The sequence below is a fragment of the Vombatus ursinus genome, unplaced genomic scaffold, assembly GCF_900497805.2.
Source record: "Vombatus ursinus unplaced genomic scaffold, bare-nosed wombat genome assembly UNPS02014803.1, whole genome shotgun sequence".
In the NCBI taxonomy this organism is placed as follows: Eukaryota; Metazoa; Chordata; class Mammalia; order Diprotodontia; family Vombatidae; genus Vombatus; species Vombatus ursinus.
Genome location: NW_020954581.1, coordinates 1,321,041 through 1,341,529, shown reverse-complemented (window position 1 = coordinate 1,341,529; position 20,489 = coordinate 1,321,041). Strand labels below are relative to the sequence as shown.

The 20,489-nt window shown below is 37.4% G+C and overlaps 1 protein-coding gene across 1 annotated transcript in view; it reads right to left on the bottom strand.

The window, feature by feature from the left end:
• Nucleotides 1-20,489, bottom strand: part of SYDE2 (synapse defective Rho GTPase homolog 2) — a 91,221-nt gene that overhangs the window by 46,719 nt on the left and 24,013 nt on the right. The window contains exons 3-4 of the mRNA XM_027873974.1: nt 18,539-19,183; nt 68-1,170 (exon numbers count right to left, since the gene is read on the bottom strand). Of these exons, the coding sequence (XP_027729775.1) occupies nt 68-1,170; nt 18,539-19,183 (1,748 nt within the window). The remainder of the gene's footprint in view (nt 1-67; nt 1,171-18,538; nt 19,184-20,489) is intronic.

The following is a 20,489-nucleotide window of genomic DNA, read 5'->3' as shown; positions in this document are numbered from 1 at the left end:
CCCTAAAATTTCCTTAGCCACGGAATAATCAAAGGCACTTAAAAAAAGAATGCAGAAAGATCGATACCTGACAGCCTCTCTTTTCGATTTCCATAATACATTTCTGCAACAATAGTGGTACCATCAATCCTACGTTTTCTTTCTCCACAACTTTTTGAACATCTACCCCAAATATTACTGGTTCATGATTTGCATCGAGGCCTGGAAGAGAATTCTCCCACTGTTCCATAAGAGTCACTTTCACATAAATAAGTCCTCTGGGCTCCAGTCTGACAGCCAATTGGTGTGTCTTTGTCACTCTGAACAAGGTGGGGAGGACAACGGTCCCATGACAACATACACGATTTCTCCTCGGTGTTGGTTCCCAACTGAAGACTACTAACTTTAAGTGCTGAGCATTTTCGATTTCTATGTTGAAGGTGTGATCCATGTCTAAAAATGTTGTTCGGCATGTAAGCAACGCTGTTCTTGCTTTGTTAACTGAGTCTACCTGAATTGCACAAAAGACATCTTTCGAATCCATCCTCGGTGGTTTTAAGTCCTCTGCTCCATAGAAATGCACGCTCATGAGCCCAGAGAGATACTGTGAACACTTGGGTTGATCAGAAAAGTTGTAATGTCTAAAAGCATCAATGTCTATTTCAGTTTTGTTACTGCCATTTGGAAATATTTCCTTTCCTCTCAAATGTCTGTTTTCAGATCCATGTTTGCCTGATTTAATTATAAGCTCAGGTGAATCTCCATCACTGAGATAACCACCTTTGCAGGTAGATTTAGAATTTGTAGAAGTCTCCTTTGGAAAGCTATGCTGAGAAGAGACACTGCTGTCCAAGTGGTATCTGCTTATCACGTTTCTCTGAGCAGCTGGGGTGGTGTTCCCAGAAGGCAAAGTGACAGCGTGGCTCCTGCCCTGACAGTTACATTGAGACAAGGAGAAGGGGCTGTGGGAACTGTGTATATGGCTCAAGGTTCCTCTGACACTTAGCTTTCGGCTGAGTTCAGGTAATTTTTTCATTTTCATGGAAAGTTTCCTTACAGTTTTTGGAGATTTGATTTTGTCTGGAAAAGACCAATTGATTGAGCCACCTTTTTTCACAGGGTTAGGACTTGGAGGAGATGAGTCAGCTGTACTTAATTCAGCCTTACTTGGAGCAACTGGGATTCCAGGACCTTTAAAAGCAAAAGTAAAAAGTATATTAGCAATTCTTTGTTTTAATAGCTATTTCAGCTTACCATTTCAAACCACACACATAGCCTCTCTCACAACAATGGGAGTTGTTGCTTTGTCATATCCTGACAAAAATGAATGATTCAGGGGCAGCTAGGTGGCGCAGTGGATAGAGCACTGGCCCTGAAGTCAGGGGGACCTGAGTTCAAATCCGGCCTCAGACCAAACACTTGAGACTTACTAGCTGTGTGACCCTGGGCAAGTCACTTAACCCCAATTGCCTAAAAATAAAAAAAAAAAATTAGAAAAAAAAAAAAGAATGATTCAGGCCCACCATTATCAACTTTCAGGAAGCTATACAAATTAAATGGCTTTACTGAAGGATAGCAGATTAATAAGAAATAGTCTAATCTTTTCCCTCATCAATTTGTTACCATATGGTCTTTACTAATACCTCTCCTCTCCCCTACCTCCTCCCAACTTTCAGTTTCCTTTTATGCATTGTCTTCCCCCCAGAGTGTAAGCTTCATGAAGACAGGGACTGTCTTCCCTTTTGTTTCTATTTGTATTTCAGGCCCTGTTAGTACATGGCCTGGCAAAGACTAAGTGCTTAATAAATGCTTGTTTACTTGCTTTGACTCATGGATAACCAAAGAAGATGAGGTGGGGTAGGCTATTTAAAAAAAAAATGTTCAGCTTAGAATTCCATTGCTAGTACTTAGGTGTTTCTTTTCTATTTCTGTCTTCTGAAAATGAATCAACTGACACTTAACAGACCGATCAGGTTCATATCAAAATGCTGTCAACAAGACAGAAACCAAATAAGAGAAATTTTTTTGTGGCTCTGTTTTTTGTCTTTTTTGTTTGCTCTGTGGAATGGCAAGAAATACAACAAAAGAACTCAATCAAGAATGCAAAAATTCAATATTGGCAACATTAATAGATTAGAGTTTTAATAACTGTGAGCCACTGCTTTCTTCTTTATGATATTTGTATTCCTCTCTCCGACAATCCTCCATCACTCCAAAGATTTAAAGCAGGGATATTCTCTGTGAGTTTAAATATAGCTAGGCTGTACACAAACATGCTGAATTTTATTCCCATTTCCAGTTAAGACAGCAAAGTGTTTTTGACTAGTAAAGAGTTAGTTCAAAGTTACATTTAGCCAAAAAACTTAAATTCTCTAACTAAAGAAGGTTTAGATTAAAATCAACATTCCATGGCTGAACTCTGAATTTTTATGTGTAAACATTTATGACTTCAAAGTAACAGCTTAGATCAAAAACTAAAACTATTTCAAAAATATCATAATAAATAGAAATACTTCCTTAAATGAAAAATTTAGGATGAGAAATATTACATATTCTAACAATATCACAAGTATTTTAGTATCAGTCTAAAGATCTAACAAGCTTTGCTTCTACTTTCATAAATAAAGCAAGAAAAAAGTTATTTTTAAGTATCAGTAATTTCCAAAGAATGTCCTTTCTTATTTCCTTATTTTATCCAATTAATGTGTCCCATTGAAAAGGAAATTGGATTTTGTTGTTGTTGTTGTTTTACAGAAAGCTATTCTGAGTGTGCCTGCTGTAGTTTTTTGGCAAGAAATGTTGCATTTGATAAAATTGGACAAAGCAATCCTTTGTACTGCAAACCATAGCACAATCCCACTGGTGGGTTGGTCTAAAACATTCTATAATAATCAGGTCCGTGTTTCACAGTCCCTTTCTGTCATGACTTAGAAAAGTGACAATATTGCACTTCCTTCAGTTGGACTCTGATTTGTAAAAACTTTTGACAGTTACCATTCAATTAATATGAAACATGAGGCTAATTCAATATACCCAGTAGTTTGGAAATCAACAATTAAAATTAAGCCATGTATTGCAATAAAAAGAGACTGAGCTTTAGAAAATTCAATACACAATTTCATCCAACAGTTTCAAGTCTTTAGTTAATATATCAAATTAACTTTCTTATTGTCTGATCTGAATATCCATCCTCTCTTCTCTGTTCATTCCTTGAGAGCTTCCCATCAAAGTGCATGAGAGAACAAGTTACTGAAGGTAAAGTACAAGCTTCCTGTTCCCAATAAAAAACCATAGTGATGCTAGGTAAGTAAACCATCTTTAAATACTTCCTTTGGGTTTTTTAGGATCATATCTTTAAGATGTTTTAAAAATATATTTCTGCGAAGGATGGCAGAAAAAAAGGTACATACATAGCTATTCCATTTTTACAGATTTTTTTGGTTCTTTTTTTAGATGTCTAGCAGTATTTACTAGTCTACAATTCCTGCCTGGCACATTAAATTACAAGACTCAGATTTTACTTTAAAAGAAATCAAACATCTCAAATCATGCTTCTCTCCATTTCACACATCAATCAACTTTAGCTTTTATGAAGCTCTACGACCATGACTGAACCTCATAATTAACGTAAGTACAGTGCATTAGAAGGAACACTGCGCACTAAACCAGAAGGCCCAATTCTGAGCTTCCCATCAACTGCTTACTGGCTGTGACCATCAGCAAGTCACTTAACCTGCTTAAAAGCTTCAGCTTCCTCATCTGTGAAAAGAAAAGAGGATGACGATAGTAAAGCACTTCGCAAAGACCTTTCCAAATATTATCTCGTTATATCCTCACAACAACTCTGTGAAGTAAATACTATTATTATCCCCATTTTAAAGATAAGGAAACTGAGGCAGACAAGTTAACTAACTTGCCTAGAGTCATACAGCTAATGTCTGAGGCCAGACCTGAACTCAGGTCTTCCTGATTCCAAGCCCAGCGTTCTTTCCATTGCACCACCTACTCTTGTATTGCTTGGCAGTTGTAAGTATTAACTGAGATAATGCCAGCAAAGCGCTACGTAAATATGAGTTATTTATTTGTGTTACTATCGAACACAGACAAGGCTATCTTTGGAGTAAAAAAGACCTAGGGTCAAGTCTTGAATCAGACAGGAGCTGGCTGGGTAATTTCTCAGAGTGCGTCAGGCTACTCTAAGACTAAAGGTTTTCGGTGAATAAGTATCTTCATCAATAGAGGGAGTGAGTTTCTTCATAGATGAAAACACAAAAGGTGCCAGCAAAACTGACAAGGGATCACCAAAAATTACCTTGATCAAATCATTTCGTAATTTTAAAGGAAGTATGGATGCTTGGCAAATAGTTGTGACAGATTCTGAACTAGAACAAAGGCGTGGTTCAGAAAGGTTCTAGACTTCTCGTCTTCCGCCCCAGACTCAGAGTTAAAACCCCTAATGCTAGAAGCTAATCTCAATCACAACTGGGTTTAACCCATTAATCTCAAAATATTTAAAGGCAAAAAGGCTATTCTGAAGTACAACCAATGAACTGATTAAATGTTAAGGTATGAAAAAAAATTCATGACCCAAAAAAAACATAAGGTCTCTTCCACTGGTTCTATGGCAAAGTGATGTTTACTTTATAGTAAATGTCTGTTATGGTTGTTGCTGGACTCTTACATTCCTACTTGATGTACGTCATATCAAGTAACCTGCAAGCATTTAGTTCAGGATAAAGCTTGTTATTCAGCTACAATGTTATCCAAAAACATTACCATCAAAAGTTTTGGGTTTTTTTTATTAAGTTCCTATCTTCTTTTATGGCACTGAAATGGATGTCATCCTAAAAAACAGATCTTGACCTTGAAGAATTTATAATTAGTTTTTTGTTGTTGTTTTTTGTCTGGACCTGTGTTTTCATAGGCACAGGGAGCTCTCTGTGTGGACATTTCCTCCACTGAATTTAATAGTCTTAGAAAGAGTTGCTCAGGGCCACTGCAAGTCTAAGTGCCTACCTAGCTTATGGTCATAAAGCCAACGTATATGTGACAAGGGCAGAACCTGAACTCGAGTGTTTCAGATTGAACCCATTATACCACACTACCTCTTGATTAGTACACATAAAAACACAGGTCTAAATTCTGTTATACATAAAAACTGTTATGTTATAAAAATACATAGATAATTCCAGTTAACAACACATTCACCTACCACAAACCTGTCTTCAAATTCTCCAGGGCCCAGACCCTGTCCTCCATGCTCCTAGTCTGCTCCTTCTCTCTATACTCATTATATATAAACATAACTGATGACCTGGCATTACATATTCCTGGAAAGTTAAACCTGTTCATAAAATTCTATATGCTCCCCTCTAACCTCCTCTTCAGCAAAATCCTTTTCCTGAATCAAGCCTCTTTTTGCCTGTATTCCTATAAAAGGTGTTTTACTTCTAATGCCTAAGGAGGATGTTGATTAACTGGATACTGATATGGGAGGCCAGTCCCAAGTGGTGATGTCACATGAGGACTGCTTATCATGGGGTGGGGGGGTGTTCACACATAGTGCTGAACAAAGGTGGAGAAAAATCACACAACCATTCTGACTGGGAACACCTTCAGGATCCTCCCTGCTGCTGGCTAGGCAATCCTACTACATCTCCCTTGACAATTCACTCTCCCACTCTCCACAACGGCTCTTCCAAACTTTTACATCCCTCCTCAAACATCCCACGGCTCTCCCTCTCTCCAATCTCTCAGCTGAAAACCTGGTCTCGTGTTTTTTATTCTTTTAACAGAATAAAAAAATTACAGAAAAATGTAAGAACATTCACCATGAACTCCCTCTTCCTCCTCTCCTATCACTCAGACACCTTCTGTCACTTTCTCCTCCTTCTCCTCTATTTCACATGATGAAGTAGTTTTACTCCTTACCAAGGCTAATCCTGCTATTTGTTCAAATTATCTCATTCCATCCTGTCTTCCTCCAATAGAATGCCCCCTCAGTCATTTGCATTCCTTGACTTTTTTTCAATCTCTCCCTCCCTACTGGCTCATTCCCTAGTGCCTACAAACATGCCCAAGTCTCTCCATCCAGAAAAAATCCTCACTTGATCCTTCCACCCCTGCTAATTATCATCTTATTTCTCTTCTGCCCTTTGAAGCTAAATTCCTCCATAAGGCTGTCTACAATAGGTGCCTCTACTTTCTCTCCCCTCATTCTCTTCTTAAATCCTTTCAATTCAGCTTCTGACCTTATCATTCCACCAAAACCGCTCTCTCCAAGTTACAAATCAGTTGCCAAGTCCAATGGCCTTCTCTGTTGATCACGGTTGATCACTCTCTCCTCCTTGAGATTGTCTTTTCTCTGGGTTTTCAGGGCATTACTCTCTCCTGGTTCTCTTCCAACCTATCTAAGCACCCTTTCTCTGTCTCCTTTGCTGGATCCTTATGCAGATCTCACCCTCTAACTATACATGTCCCTCAGGGTTCTGTCCTGGGCCCTCTTCTCTTTTCCCTCTGTACTATTTCACTTGGTGATCTCATCAGCTCCCCTGGATTTAATCGACATTTTTATGTTGATGATTCTCAAATTTACCTTTACTGCCCAATCTCTCTGCTGACCTCCCATCTTCTCATCTCCAACTGCCTTTCAGACATCTTGAAATGGATGTCCAGTAGACATCAAAACTCACTATGTCCAAAACAGAACTTATTATCTTTTCTCCTAGACTCTCCCCCTCTCCTACCTTCCCTATTACTATAGAGCGCAACATCATCTTCCCAGTCCTTCAGGTTTGCAAGATAGGAGCTATCCTGGATCCCTCACTATCTCTCATCTTCCATATCTAAGCTGTTGCTAAGGGCTGAAAATTTCATCATTGCAACATCTTTCAAATACCCTCCCTTCTCCCATCTGAAATGGCCACCCCCTGATGCAAGATCTTATCATCTCATGATTAGACTATTGCAATAGTCTGCTGGTGAGCTTGCCTGCCCCAAACCTCCCAATCCATCCTCCATTAAGCCACCAAAATGATTTTCCTAAAATGTAGGTCTGATTACACCCCCCCACACACACAGAGTCATTAAACTCCAGGGGCTTCCTATTGTCTCTGGAAGCAAATAAAATGTGCTGTTTCGCATTCAAAGCACTTCATAACCTAACTCTCCTACCTCCCCAGTCTTCTTTACACCTCACTCTCCCACACATACTCTCTGATCCAGTGACAGTGGCCTCCTGGCTATTCCACAAACAAGACACTCCATCTCTTGGCTCAGGCATTCTCTCTGGCTGTTCTCTGTATTTGGAATGCTCTCCTTCCTTCACTCCAACTATTGACCTCCCTGGCTTCCTTTAAGTCCCAATTAATGTCTCATCATCTACAGGAAGCCTTCCCTAACCCCTCTGAATTCCAGTGCTTTCCTTCTTTTAATTGTTTCCTATTTATCTTGTGTATAACTTACTTTGTGTGTGTATTCATATGTGTGTGTGTGTATGTGTTGAGTGTGTATATACTCACACACATATATACACACACATATTTATATTTATATTTTGCATACTGTCTTCCCCGTTAGACTGTAAGCTCCTTGAGGACAAGGACTGTCTTTTGCCATTTTGTATCCCCAGTGCTTAGCACAGTGCCTGTCATACAGTAGGCACTTAATAAATTGAATTAACACTTAACAAATTATGGAATTGAATGTTTTGCCTGGAGAAGAAAATAACAAGGAAGATGGGACAGCGGTCTTGAAGGATGTGATGAGCTGTCATATGGAGAAAGGACCAGACAGGTTCTGTTTGGTCCCTAATGGAGGAATCTGCAGAGAAGCCAATTCAGACTTGGTTTCAGGAAAACGTTGCCAATGTTAGAGCTGTCCAAAAGCGGAGTGAAAGATCTAAAGAACTGGTGGTCTTCTCCTCTCAGGAGGTCTTCACACAGAAGCAGTGGACAACTACTTGTGGGCCATGTTATACTGAGGAATCCTTCAGTGTCTGAGTTGGGAGTAAATGGACTCAAATTCTAGGATTCTCCCTCCATAATATCAGCCCCTCCCTGTACTCTGGACCTCAACTTGTACTTCCTTCTATCCTCACTCTTACTAACTTAACAACTCCAATTTCTTAATATCCATTAGTTCTTTGTTTTTTAGGTTTAAAAAAAAGTACGACTATCTCTAATTAAAAACGTACGCCTTTCACTCAAATCCACCTAACTATGATATCCATGTATTATTATTCTTTTTCTCCATTGCCTTTTAGAGCTAAACGTCTAAAGTAAAGAGCCTCAACACAACAGTTCTAAAGGTTGTAGATGACTTCCAGCTTGCCAAATCCAATAGACCTTTCTCAGGCCAGCCCCTTCCCCTTCACTTAACATGAATGAGCAATCAATCCTTCTTGAAACTCTCCTCTGTTAGCTACTATGACTCTATACTCTCCTACTTCAGATATTTGAATACAGTAATGGCCTCCCTTCTCCAAACTAAACATCCCCAGTTTCTTCAGCCAATCCTCGTAAATATAGTCTCCATTTCCTCCATGCTCCCTAGACCATGCTTCAGCTCCAGTCCTAGATTACTGGGGTCTTGATTCACCCCAATCTCAGCCCTCTAGCTCCCATCCTGGGGACTTATGCTCCTCACTGGTGAAAGGTCGTCATACCAGGTGTCTTCTCACAAACACTCTGCACTCCTCTTCTTCTGGGAATAGAAATCAACCAATCCTAAAAAGGAGTGTCAATTAACTGCCCAATAAAATCCACTCACCATTCCTATGATTTCGCAGATCAAAATACCCTTCTGGCCATACTCCAAAAATATATTGTCTTCCCTAGGATATACAAGCTCCTTCAGGGCAGAGACTGCCTTGTTGATTTCTAACCCAGCACCCAGCACACAGCCTGGTGTACATTAAGTGCCGAATAAATGCTTCCCTTCCTTTCCAAAATGTTATACCTGGAACTGAACACAATCCTCTAGATGTGATTTGACCAATGCAGGGTACTCACCAAAACAAAACTATCACCTCCCTCATTCTGGATGGACATTATATCTCAACTTACCTAAAGCCACATTAGCGTCTTTGTCTGTCAAGTTATAGAGATGACACACAGTAAGCTTTCAGGTCATGAAAATCTTCAGATTTTTCCATACTAACTGGTGTCTACCTACAATTCCCCCATCCTATATTTGTACAATTGATTTTTTAAAACCCAAGTGTAGTATTCTCATTTATCTCTGTAAGATTTCCTTTAAATAAATAGACCTATTATTCATGCCTGTCATAATTTTGCACTTTCTCTGTTCAAAAGCCCATAATTCCTTTATTTGATGCCATGATCAAAAATCCAACTCTAATTCTATGATGCTATCTTTTTAATCAACTGCTCACTGCCCAAAATAAATTTTGTCCTCATATATCCCGATTTTCCTTCTACGGCATGTTCCCGTCTTTTCTGTCCTAAACCATGAACATTAATCAAGAGGAATTCAACATTTATCTAGTTTATTATGGTTCATAAAGCACTTTCTTCACAATAATCTTATGAGATAAGAGAGTTCAAGTATTATTGCCCTCTCTGAAAGATAAGGGAATTGAGGCTCAGAGAGATTAAATGGCCACTTCCACATAGCTAGTAATTGCTACAGTTGGAACTTGAACCCAGTTCTCCTGATCCTAATTCAGCCAGATTTGTGCATGTGCTATGCTATCATGCTTTTTGTTGTTACTGTTCTCTGGTTCTTTACGCATGGTATCAACAGAAGGTAATGCTTCAGGTAAAATCCAGATTGGATACCTTTTAATGTTCTTCCCAGACTGATGATTCTATGAAAATCCAGTTTCATGTAATGAAGTATGGTGTCATACAGTGTGGTGTCTAGTAAGAGAACAGAGAGGGGCAGAGAGCAATCTATCTATGGATTTAGATTTGGAGACCTGATTTCAAAGCTACTCTCTGGCTTAAACCATTTGTGTGTCCTTGGACAAGTCACTAACCCACTCTAGGCTTCACTTTTGTCATTTGTAAAATGAAGAGGTAGACTAAATGGCCTCTACAATCCTTTCTAGCTCTAAGTTTGATGATCAGATATGTATATTCAGGAATACATTATGAATTCCTAGAGGGCAGTGGTCACATCTCTTGTCTTTTGTAAAAACCCAGCAACTAGTCTTGTGCAGGCATAGATATACAATAAAAGTACTGCTAAATGTTTTAATGACTGAGTAATGCTTCAGCAAATATCCTTCTGATTGTTCTATTAATATAACATTACGGGATGGTAACAACCAGATGTGTGCCCTTCAAAGTGACCAATAATTTCTACAAGTTAAATTCAGAACCATAACTTCCTCACTCAAAACTCACCTTAAGCGTAAATACAATAAATTTTAGCATAACTTTCTCACTCAAAACTCACTTTAAGTGTAGACCCAATAAATTTTAGGATGGTACAAAATAATCCATGAGTTATTTTGAAAGGAAATCCCTACTATTCTCATGCTTTTAAAAGCTGTTTTCTAATTCAAAATGAACAAATGTTTTACAAATTTGGAATAAACTGTTCACCTTTAATAAATAACAAACCTTTATGAAATGTAGACTAAATTGGCACATAAAGCTTTATTATTTTACCACTATTAAATATGTATGTACTGAACTAAAGAACCAATTTCATGAAAAGCTGATTCAGAGTGAAAACAATCCTGTTAAGTATACTGGCTTCTCTAAATACATTAAGATTTTAATCATTCATAGGCAAATTACGTACTTTATAGATTACCAATGGTAAATTTTTAAACTTGAGTTGGCTTCCTGCTGCCACCCTAATATGCTCCTGACCTACCACACCCCCACAATTCAATCACTCTGTATTCAGGAAAAACAAGCTGATTTTAACATAAACTTTGGAAACAAAGTTATAAAGATGAATATTTTTAGTTTCAAATGCTAAATGATAGGACTTGAGAAAAAGCAAAATATATGAAGTTAAACTACATTATGACAAATGAACATTTAATGAGGTCTTTATGCCCTAATCTTGTCTTAATCAATTAAACAAGCACTTATGGAGTGCTTACTGTGGGTCAGAACCCTGGGCTAAGTACAGTGGTTAACAAAGACAAAAACAAAGCAGTCTTTGCCTGGAAAGGATGGTTGAACACATTTTTTTGTTTGTTTGTTCTGTTTTGTTTTTTAAGAATCATAACAATTTTTTTCATATTAAACCTATTTTCACATTAGTCATATTGTAAAGAACAATTAGAACCAATGGGAGAAACCATAAAAAAGAACAAAAAAAAAAAAAGAGAGAGAGAGAGAGAGAGCGCAAATAATATGCTCCGATCTACATTCACAGACTCCATAGTTCTTTTTCTGGATGTGGATGGCATTTTCGATCACGAGGCTATTGGCGTTGTCTTAGATCCTGTATTGCTAAGAAGAGCTAAGTCTATCAAAGTTAGTCATTAAATAATATTGCTGTTACTGTGTGCAATGTTCTCCTAGTTTTGCTCACTTCACTCAGCATCAGTTTATACAAGTCTTTTCAGGCTTTTCTGATGTCTACCTGCTCACCATTTCTTATAGCACAGTAGTATCCCAATATATTCATATACCACAACTTGTTCAGCAATTTCCCAACTGATGTGCCCATCAATTGTCCCCACAATTTCCAATTCTTTGCCACCTCAGAAAGAGTTGCTATAAATATTTTTGTACCTGTGGGTCCTTTTCCATTTGTATGATGATTTTGGGATACAGACCTAGAAGTGGTATTGGTGGGTCAAAGGGTATGCACAATTTTATAGCCCTTTGGGCATAGTTCCAAATTGCTCTCCAGAATGGTTGGATCAGTTCACAACTCCACCAATAATGAATTAGTGTTCCAATTTTCCCACATCTTCTCCAGCATTTATTATTTTCCTGTTGTGTCATGTTAGCCAACCTCATAGGTGTGATGTGGTACCTCAAGAGTTGTTTTGATTTTAATTTCTCTAATTAATAGTGATTTAGAGCATTTTTTTCATATGACTATAGACAGCTTTAATTTCTTCCTTTGAAAACTGTCTGTTCATATCCTTTGACCATTTATCAATTGGGGAATGACTTGTATTCTCATAAGTTTGACTCAGTTCTCCAACTATTTTAGAAATGAGGCCTTTATCAGAGACATTGGTTGTAAAAATTTTTTCTCCGTTTTCTGCTTCCCTCCTAATCTTGGCTGCATTGGCTTTATTTGTGCAAAAATTTTCCAATTTAATGTAATCAAAATTATCCATGTTGCATTTTATAATGTTCTCTATTTCTTGTTTGGTTATAAATTCTTGCCTTCTCCATAAATCTGACAGGTAAACTATTCCATGCTCTCCCAGTTTGCTTATAGTATCAGCCTTTGTATCTAAATGGTGTATCCATTTTGACTTTGTTTTGGTATATGGTGTAAGATGTTGGTCTATGTCTATTTTCTGTCATACTATTTTCCAGTTTTCCCAGCAGTTTTTGTCAAATAGTGAGTTCTTATCCCAGAAGCTGGAGTCTTTGGGTTTATCAAACAGTAGATTACTATAGTCATTGACTACTGTGTCTTGTGTACCTAACCTATTCCACTAATCCACCATTCTATTTTTTGGTCAGTACCAAATAGTTTTGATGATTGCTGCTTTATAATACAATTTAAGATCTGGTATGGCTAGGCCACCTTTCCTTGCATTTCTTTTCATTAATTCCCTTGATATTCTGGACCTTTTGTTCTTCCAGATGAATTTTGTTATTATTTTTTCTAGCTCTATAAAATAATTTTTGGTAGTTTGACTGGTATGGCACTGAATAAATAAATTAATTTAGGTCATGATGAACACATGTAGACATGTACACAAAGTGAATACAAAGTAATTTGGGAAACAGTACAGTAGAATTAGAGGTAGGGCTGGACTGGGAATAGCTTCATGTAAAATATGGTGCTTGAGTGAGTTCTGGGAAAAACCAAGGATTCTGAGAGATGGAGGCCAACAAGAAGGAAGCTTGTTCTAGGCACAGGGTGGGAGAAGGTTGTGAAGAAATTTAAATGGTAGAGAGGAATTTATATATTCCCTAGAGGAATTGTGAGCCACTAGAATTTACTGAGCAGAAGAGTGACGTAATCAAACCTGTACTTTGGGAAAATCACTTTGCAGCTATTTGGAGGACAAAATTGAATGGGCAGAAGTTTACTTATCTCCTTCCTTATCTTGTTTATCAACAACCAGTTAGCCATTTTTGTTCTGTCATTTCCAGTGCAAAGGTCATCCTCCTTAGATGTGGAACATGGCACAGACTTGGTTGTTGTGTTGTTCATTTTGTTCAAATGCTCCCCCTCTTCCCACCCTCTACTCCCACTTTTTTTTTTAATTCTTTGGTACAAGGGATAGATGGCTCTCAGAGGAGGGATACATCTGGAAATTAAGGTGATGTAAAGACAAAATGTATGAATAAAATGTATTCAAGAAAGAAGTACTCATCAGATTTAAATAATTGGAGATATATAAATTGTTTGTGGGTGGGCCAAGACAATACAATAAATGACAATTCTACCTAAATTAACATATTTATGTTTGATTCCATCCCAATTAAAATTACCAAAAAATTATTTTACTGAGCTAGAAAAAATAATAAAATTCATATTGGAAGAATATAAAGTCAAGAATATAAAAGGAATTAATGGAAGGAAGTCTAGCAGTGCCAGATCTTAAACTGTATTATAAGGTGGTAATTATCAAAACTATCTGGTACTAGCTAAGGAATAGAATGGTGGATCAATGGAATAGATTAGACATATAATATACAGTAGTATGTAATTATAATAACCTTTTGCTTGATAAATGTAAAGATTTAAGCTTTGGGGATGAGAATTCACTGTTTAGTAAAAATTGCTGAGAAAACTGGAAAGCAGATTGGCAGAAACTAGGTACAGACAGTATCTTATACCATTTACCAAAGATAAGGTCAAAATGGATACATGACCTCAACATAAAAGGAGATATCGTAAGTAAATTAGAAGACCATGGAACATATTATCTATCAGATTTATGTATAGGAGAAGAATTTATGAATAAACAAGAATTAAAGAGCACTGGGAGATGTAAAATGAATAATTTTTATTACATTAAATTAAAAAGGTTTTGTAAAACTAAAACCAATGTAGCCAAGATTACAAGGAAAGCAGAAGATTGGGGAAAAAATTTATAAAAAGTTTCTCAAGTAAAGGCTCCATATCTCAAATACATACAGAACTTCATTAAATTTATAAGAATATGAGTCATTCCTCAACTGATAAATGGTCAAAGGATATGAAGAGGCAGTCTTTCAATAAAGAAATCAAAGCTATATATAGTCATACAAAAATGCTCTAAATCATTATTGGTTAAAACAACTTTGAGATACCATCTCACACGTATCAGATTGGCTAAAATGACAGAAGAGGTAAAATGACAAATTCTGTAGGGGATGTGGAAAAATTGGGACACATACAATGTTGGTGGAACTGTGAACTGATCCAACCATTCTGGAGAGCAATCTGGAATTATGCTCAAAGAGTTATAAAACTATGACCCTTTAGCCCAGCAATACCACTCTTAAGTCTGTTTCCCAAAGTGATCAGGAAAAAAGGAAAAAAACCTCTATGTTCTAAAATATTTATAGCAGCTCTCTTTGTGGTGGCAAAGAACTGGAAATTGAGGGGATGCCCATCAATTGGGTAATGGCTGAATAAACTGTGGTATATGATAGTGATGGAATATTACTGTGCTATAAGAAATGATGAGCTGGTTGATTTTAGGAAAACATGGAAAGACTTGTATGAAATAATGAAGGGTGAAATGAGCAGAGAATGTTATATACAGTAACAGGAAAATTGTTCAAAAAGTAAATGTGAATGACTAAGGTATTCTGAGTTATACAAATATTCAAATCAACTACAAAGGACCTATGAAGTGCCATCCACCTCCAGAGAAAGAACTGATATATGGAATTACGTATTGTATAGTTTCACATACATATCTGTCAGATGTTGGCCTTCTCTAACGCGGTGTTGGGAGCGAGGGAAGGAAACAGCTTGGAACTCAAATGTCACAAAAAAATTTAAAAAGAGAGAGGAAGAGAGAGAAAAGGAGAAGCACTGTGATGTGGCAGAAAAAGTGCTGGACTCAGGAGAGGCCAGGGTTTGAATCCCATTGCTAGTGCTTGCTAGCTGTGTGAGCACTGTCCAACAACGTACTCAGACTCTCAATCATCACAAACCGTGAACACCTAGAACATGGCCACCCAGCTGATGAAATGAGACCAGCCTCATAATTTCCTGCACTTGACTGCTATGGCATCCACCTTATCTCTACTTCAGTCCACCATCAGGAGGTCACGCTTTTGCCTTCAGCGTCACTCGAGAGATTCCCACTTCCAAAGTCCTGAGCTTTCCAACTCTCCAACAACAAGTTCCTACCACTTCAGTCTTCAACTCCCTTACTCTCTTTATACCTGCTCTGCAGGCTCAAGATCTTTGGCTGCTCTCCCCTACCAAACCTGTCCTGATCTCAGTTTCCTCCCTTCCCAGTCTGAATCCTACGGTTGGACACTTTTCACTAAAGCTCTCTCCACTTCTGAATTCCTTATTCCCTTGATCTTTCCTGCCCTGCTAACCCTGAACTTAAAGGAATGCCTACTATCCAGCCTGCTCTGCCCTTGCTCCCCTTCTCACAAAACTTTGCTTCCTCACCATCCACTCACTCAAACCCTTGCTTATCTCTGGTCCCACCATTACTACTCTGAGAGCCCTGTGGAAACATTTATAATTAAATCTAATGGACTCCTTTTGACCTTGACTTCTCAGTAGCATTTACTCAGTGAACCATACTTTTCCTCCTTCAGTACCTTTTCTTCCTGTACCTTGGTCACACTGTATGTACTCAATCAATAAGTATTTATTAAGTACCTACCATGTGTCACATCATGAGAGGTCTTGAAGACACAAACACAAAACAAAGGACTTGGCCAACAGAATAATATTTTTGTTTTAAGTTGGACAAACTTTGTCCAAAAATTTAGACTTTTGTCCTAAGTCCAATTTAATGGACATTAAACTGTCCACTACTGTATGGATGTGGTTGTTATCTGTATCAGTGGAAAGAGTATACACGATGAAATCATGGATACTTGAAGTACTGAAATGTTACACTGAATTAAATTCATCATGATAATCGACACTATACTCTTGTAGGTCAGCTCTCAGAAATTATGAGAATGGATCTCTTGGTACTTACAGCTCAGCTAATTATTGGCAGGAGACATATAGTCCAAATACCAATCCCATATTCAAAACCTTTTCAGCCTTTAGGCCTTATCAGACTTTGGACTCCAACAACATAACTTTTGAGAACTTCAAGTCACCTTTATTTAGTATCAGAGGAAGAGTTCAGGGAGGCCATTTTATATGATAACAAAAAGATTAATTATAACATGGTATTCAGTCTGTTTTATTTTCTACTAATGTTTTCTAGTATTACTTTTATACCCAGAGAAAAATATGAGTTTAAGAGGGGCACCAGGGTCGACAAATAGTTACCACAGCCAGATAGTCTTTATAAATACACACTATGCAGAAAAAAGGACTGATTTTTATACATAAATCTTCTCAGTGACACTTGCAATAATTCTCAGTAGCATTAGTTTCTGATTATCAATGAGAACCAGTTATGAAAAAATGTAAATAATTAGCAAAATTTTTAAGAAAGATTGCTTGATATTTTAAATTTTATCCTCAAAAAGAAATCCAAGTTCATACTGCTCTGTATGCATAAGAAAGGTAGGAAAAGAACAGGAAAATGTCAGTACATAATGACATCACTAACCTGTACTGGTAGAGGGAGTTCCCTAAATCCCCACCAATAAGCACAGTAGCTCTCCTTAATGTTCAAATAGTGGGTGTTGCTAGAAAAGGAATAGTTTATTTCTCTGGGTTCTCTCGCTCCCTGCACCCCACTTCTAGCTCTTTACAAATCCAACCAGTCACCTCCCTGGCTTGTTGCGAGGATTAGATAAAATAATATTTATAAAGCACTTAGTATAGTGCCTAGTACATAGTAGGCGCTACAGAAATACCAGCTCTTATTACTTCAATAATCATTTCTAATTTTGTCAGTACAGTCTACATTCATGGTTATAAGGAATCATTTCACTGACCATTAGGCTCATCAGAAATACAGCTTCCCAGGGTCATTATCTAATTTTAAAGAGCAGAATTAAACTAAATAATAAATAACTTATTTATATGAAAAATACTTTTTTTCTTCTCTTCAACATGATATCCTTACAATTAAATCAAGGCATGTCATTATGCTGGTCTAGACTAATAGAAACAGGGGTCACTCAACTGTCCATAAGGATCCCTGCCGGTCACGTATTAACTTAAAAATCCACATGTTTGGGGCAGCTAGGTGTCGAAGTGGATAGAGCACTGGCCCTGGAGTCAGGAGGACCTGAGTTCAAATCTGGCCTCAAACACATAACACTCACTAGCTGTGTGACTCTGGGCACGTCACTTAACCTCAATAGCCTCATCAAAAAAATTAAAAATCCACATGTTAACACTAGCTATGTTCCCCATATTTTTATTTATTTTACTAAATATGTCCCAATTATATTTTTTTTCTGGCAAGGCAATGGGGTGAAGTGACTTGCCCAGGGTCAAACAGCTAGTAAGTGTCAAGTGTCTGAGGCCAGATTTGAACTCAGGTCTTCCTGAATACAGGGCCAGTGCTCTATCCACTGGTCCATCTAGCTCCCCACCCCCCACCCAATCACATTTTAATCTTGTTCCTGCCCTACTGGGAAATGTTGTAGCCACTGCTTAACACTGCAGTTAACACTATCAAGCCAGTGATGCTATATACAGAAGTGATTCAAAGCCACCAAAAATACTGACATTTGAGTTTTATTTATATTTTCATAATTGTGTCTATTTTTAAACTGGATTTCATTGGCACAGGGAATTCTTAATGAAGAAACCTCTTACTTCTACCAATACAGCTCAACACCTGCTCTAAAACTTATAGGGAACTGCCTCAAACACCTGGAAGATAAATGACTTGCCCAAGATCACAGAGCCAGCATGTGTCAGAGGTGGGACCTGACCTCAGTTGTTCCTGACTCAGAGACCAGCCCTCTATCCTCTACACCAGTGGTTTCAAACTCAAATAAAAATGGGGACCACTAAACTGTCCATAAGGATCCCCACAGGCCCCATACTGACATGGAAAACCACACATCTTTATATATTTCTTTTTTTACTACGTCAACACATCAGAATCACATGGGACTATACTTTAATCTGGTTTGAGTCTCACTCAGGTGGATTGTGGAATGCATGAGACCACCATGATATATCTGACACCTCAGCACTATACCTTGGCTATCCAATAGAGAGAAAGGGAAAAATACCCAGAACAGGCATCTACTAAAATTTGCTTCAGCTGCTGCCAAAGGAGAGTAAAAGAGAAAATACGAGCTATATTTATGTCCACACTTACTTGTAATCGAATTCAAAGCGAGACTTTCTTCAACCAGAGAACTATCTTGAGTCCTGCATCCAAACCTCTGTTTGCTCAGCTGCACAAATTCTGTAGAACACAAGGAATCAATCTGATTAATTTCAGTTGGTTGTGCTATCTGAACATGTAAATGTTCAGAAGAAAATGGCAAACTTTCAGCACGCCTCACTGGTTTCGCCAAGTCATTTCCAGATGATACTTTCAAAGTGACAGCTGAAATACCCAAATTGACAGGATTTGTTTCCTCAGAACTAGCAGCACTGTATGAGACATGGTCATCATCCTCAGGAATTGGGTTGTACCATATTTCACCTTCATCATCTGCATCATTCTCCTCACTAAATTCTAAAGTATAATTTCTTGACAATGAAGAGTTTGTAGCATTAGCAGTTTTTGGTAGATGATGTTGAGCTAATGAAGAAGATTTGAATATGTGGGTGATCTCTTGAGTCTTCTGAAATTCTTCTTCCTCATTAGGAGACCTCAGAGTGCTCTGATGAAGCCAGTTACGTTTCTTAGAGACGGTGATGCTGTTGTGTGGCCTCTGTTCATTCAGTTCACTGTCCTTTGAACCTCTGAGTTCTCTTTTCTTCATTGAAGAGATGTAAACATTTTCAATTAAATCTGTTAAAAAGAAAAGGGAGTAGAATATTATTCCAGATTTGCCAAGATAAGCTTTTCTCAGATCTCTTCCTTAAGTTACTGTGAAAGACACTTGTTTAGAATATAAAATAAAATGTTTTCTGAAGAGGTTCAAAACTATACTTGAGCCAATATAAGTTTAGATGTTTTCTTATAAATTCACAATTAAAAATTTAGAAATTTAATATAAATGTCTTAATAGCTCTAACCTCTAGGGAGGTGATGGACTCAGAATTCAAGTTGAGACATTTTTTTGGACATGGAAAATGTGGAAAGTTGTTTAGATTAACTACATGTTTGTAACAGGGTTCTTGCTATCTCAATGGGAAAGAAGAGAAAAAAAGGGAGTTTTAAGGGAGAGAAATCAGTTTTATGAATATTGGACATTTTTAATTAAAAACATTTTTAAAGATCAGTTCAGTTCTGGACATGCTGAGTTTAGATATATATCAGATTTTTTGATGTGTTAATTAGTTTTGCTAGACTATTTTTTCTTTTTTTATTCTTCCTTACAGGAGATGACTCTGAAAGAGAGAGCGAGACAGAGAGAGAGAGAGACAGAGAGAGAGAGAGAGAGAGAGAAGGGGGGGAAGAGAATGGAAACTATTAAGTGATGTAAAAACAAAAAATAAGAATAAAAACTTATTTTTAAAAAGCTTCCCTCACATAATCAAGTAAGCTCCTCTCTACTGAGAAAATTCCTAAGCAAAATGTAAAACAATCTCTTGGTTTTCTTATTCCTAATTATATAGACTCACACAGATGGAAAAAAAAAAACCACCAAGAAACCCAAAATTGGTCCTACTTAACTTTTTACCAAAAAGCAGACTTAGGAATCTTTCCCTCAGTTTCTTCCTGTAGCTATTTCTCTCTTTCCCTGACAATCCTACAATTTTGAGGGACTTCAATGAGCAAATCCATTAAAACTATAGAATGAAGCATAAATCAAAAAGTCCAAAAATCTGACTTTGAAACAACAGTTTGGGGCTTATAGATATCTGTCTCTAAGATTGTTCTCAACATTTAATAACATTTTAAGACTCCCACTCCTGGAATCTTTAACAGAATTTCATATACTTGGAGGGTATTGTATTTAGGCCCTTAAGATACTGTAAATAAGAGGTAAAGAGTATAAAATTACATGACTTGTGACAGCTGCAGTCCATAGTTCATTTTACTTTTTCTAGGAAGTCTCTCACAATCAAAATTTGATTTAACTGGGCACATTATTTAAACTAAAAGTCCTTCTGACAAAACATTGTAAATGATACCACAGACACGCTTCTAC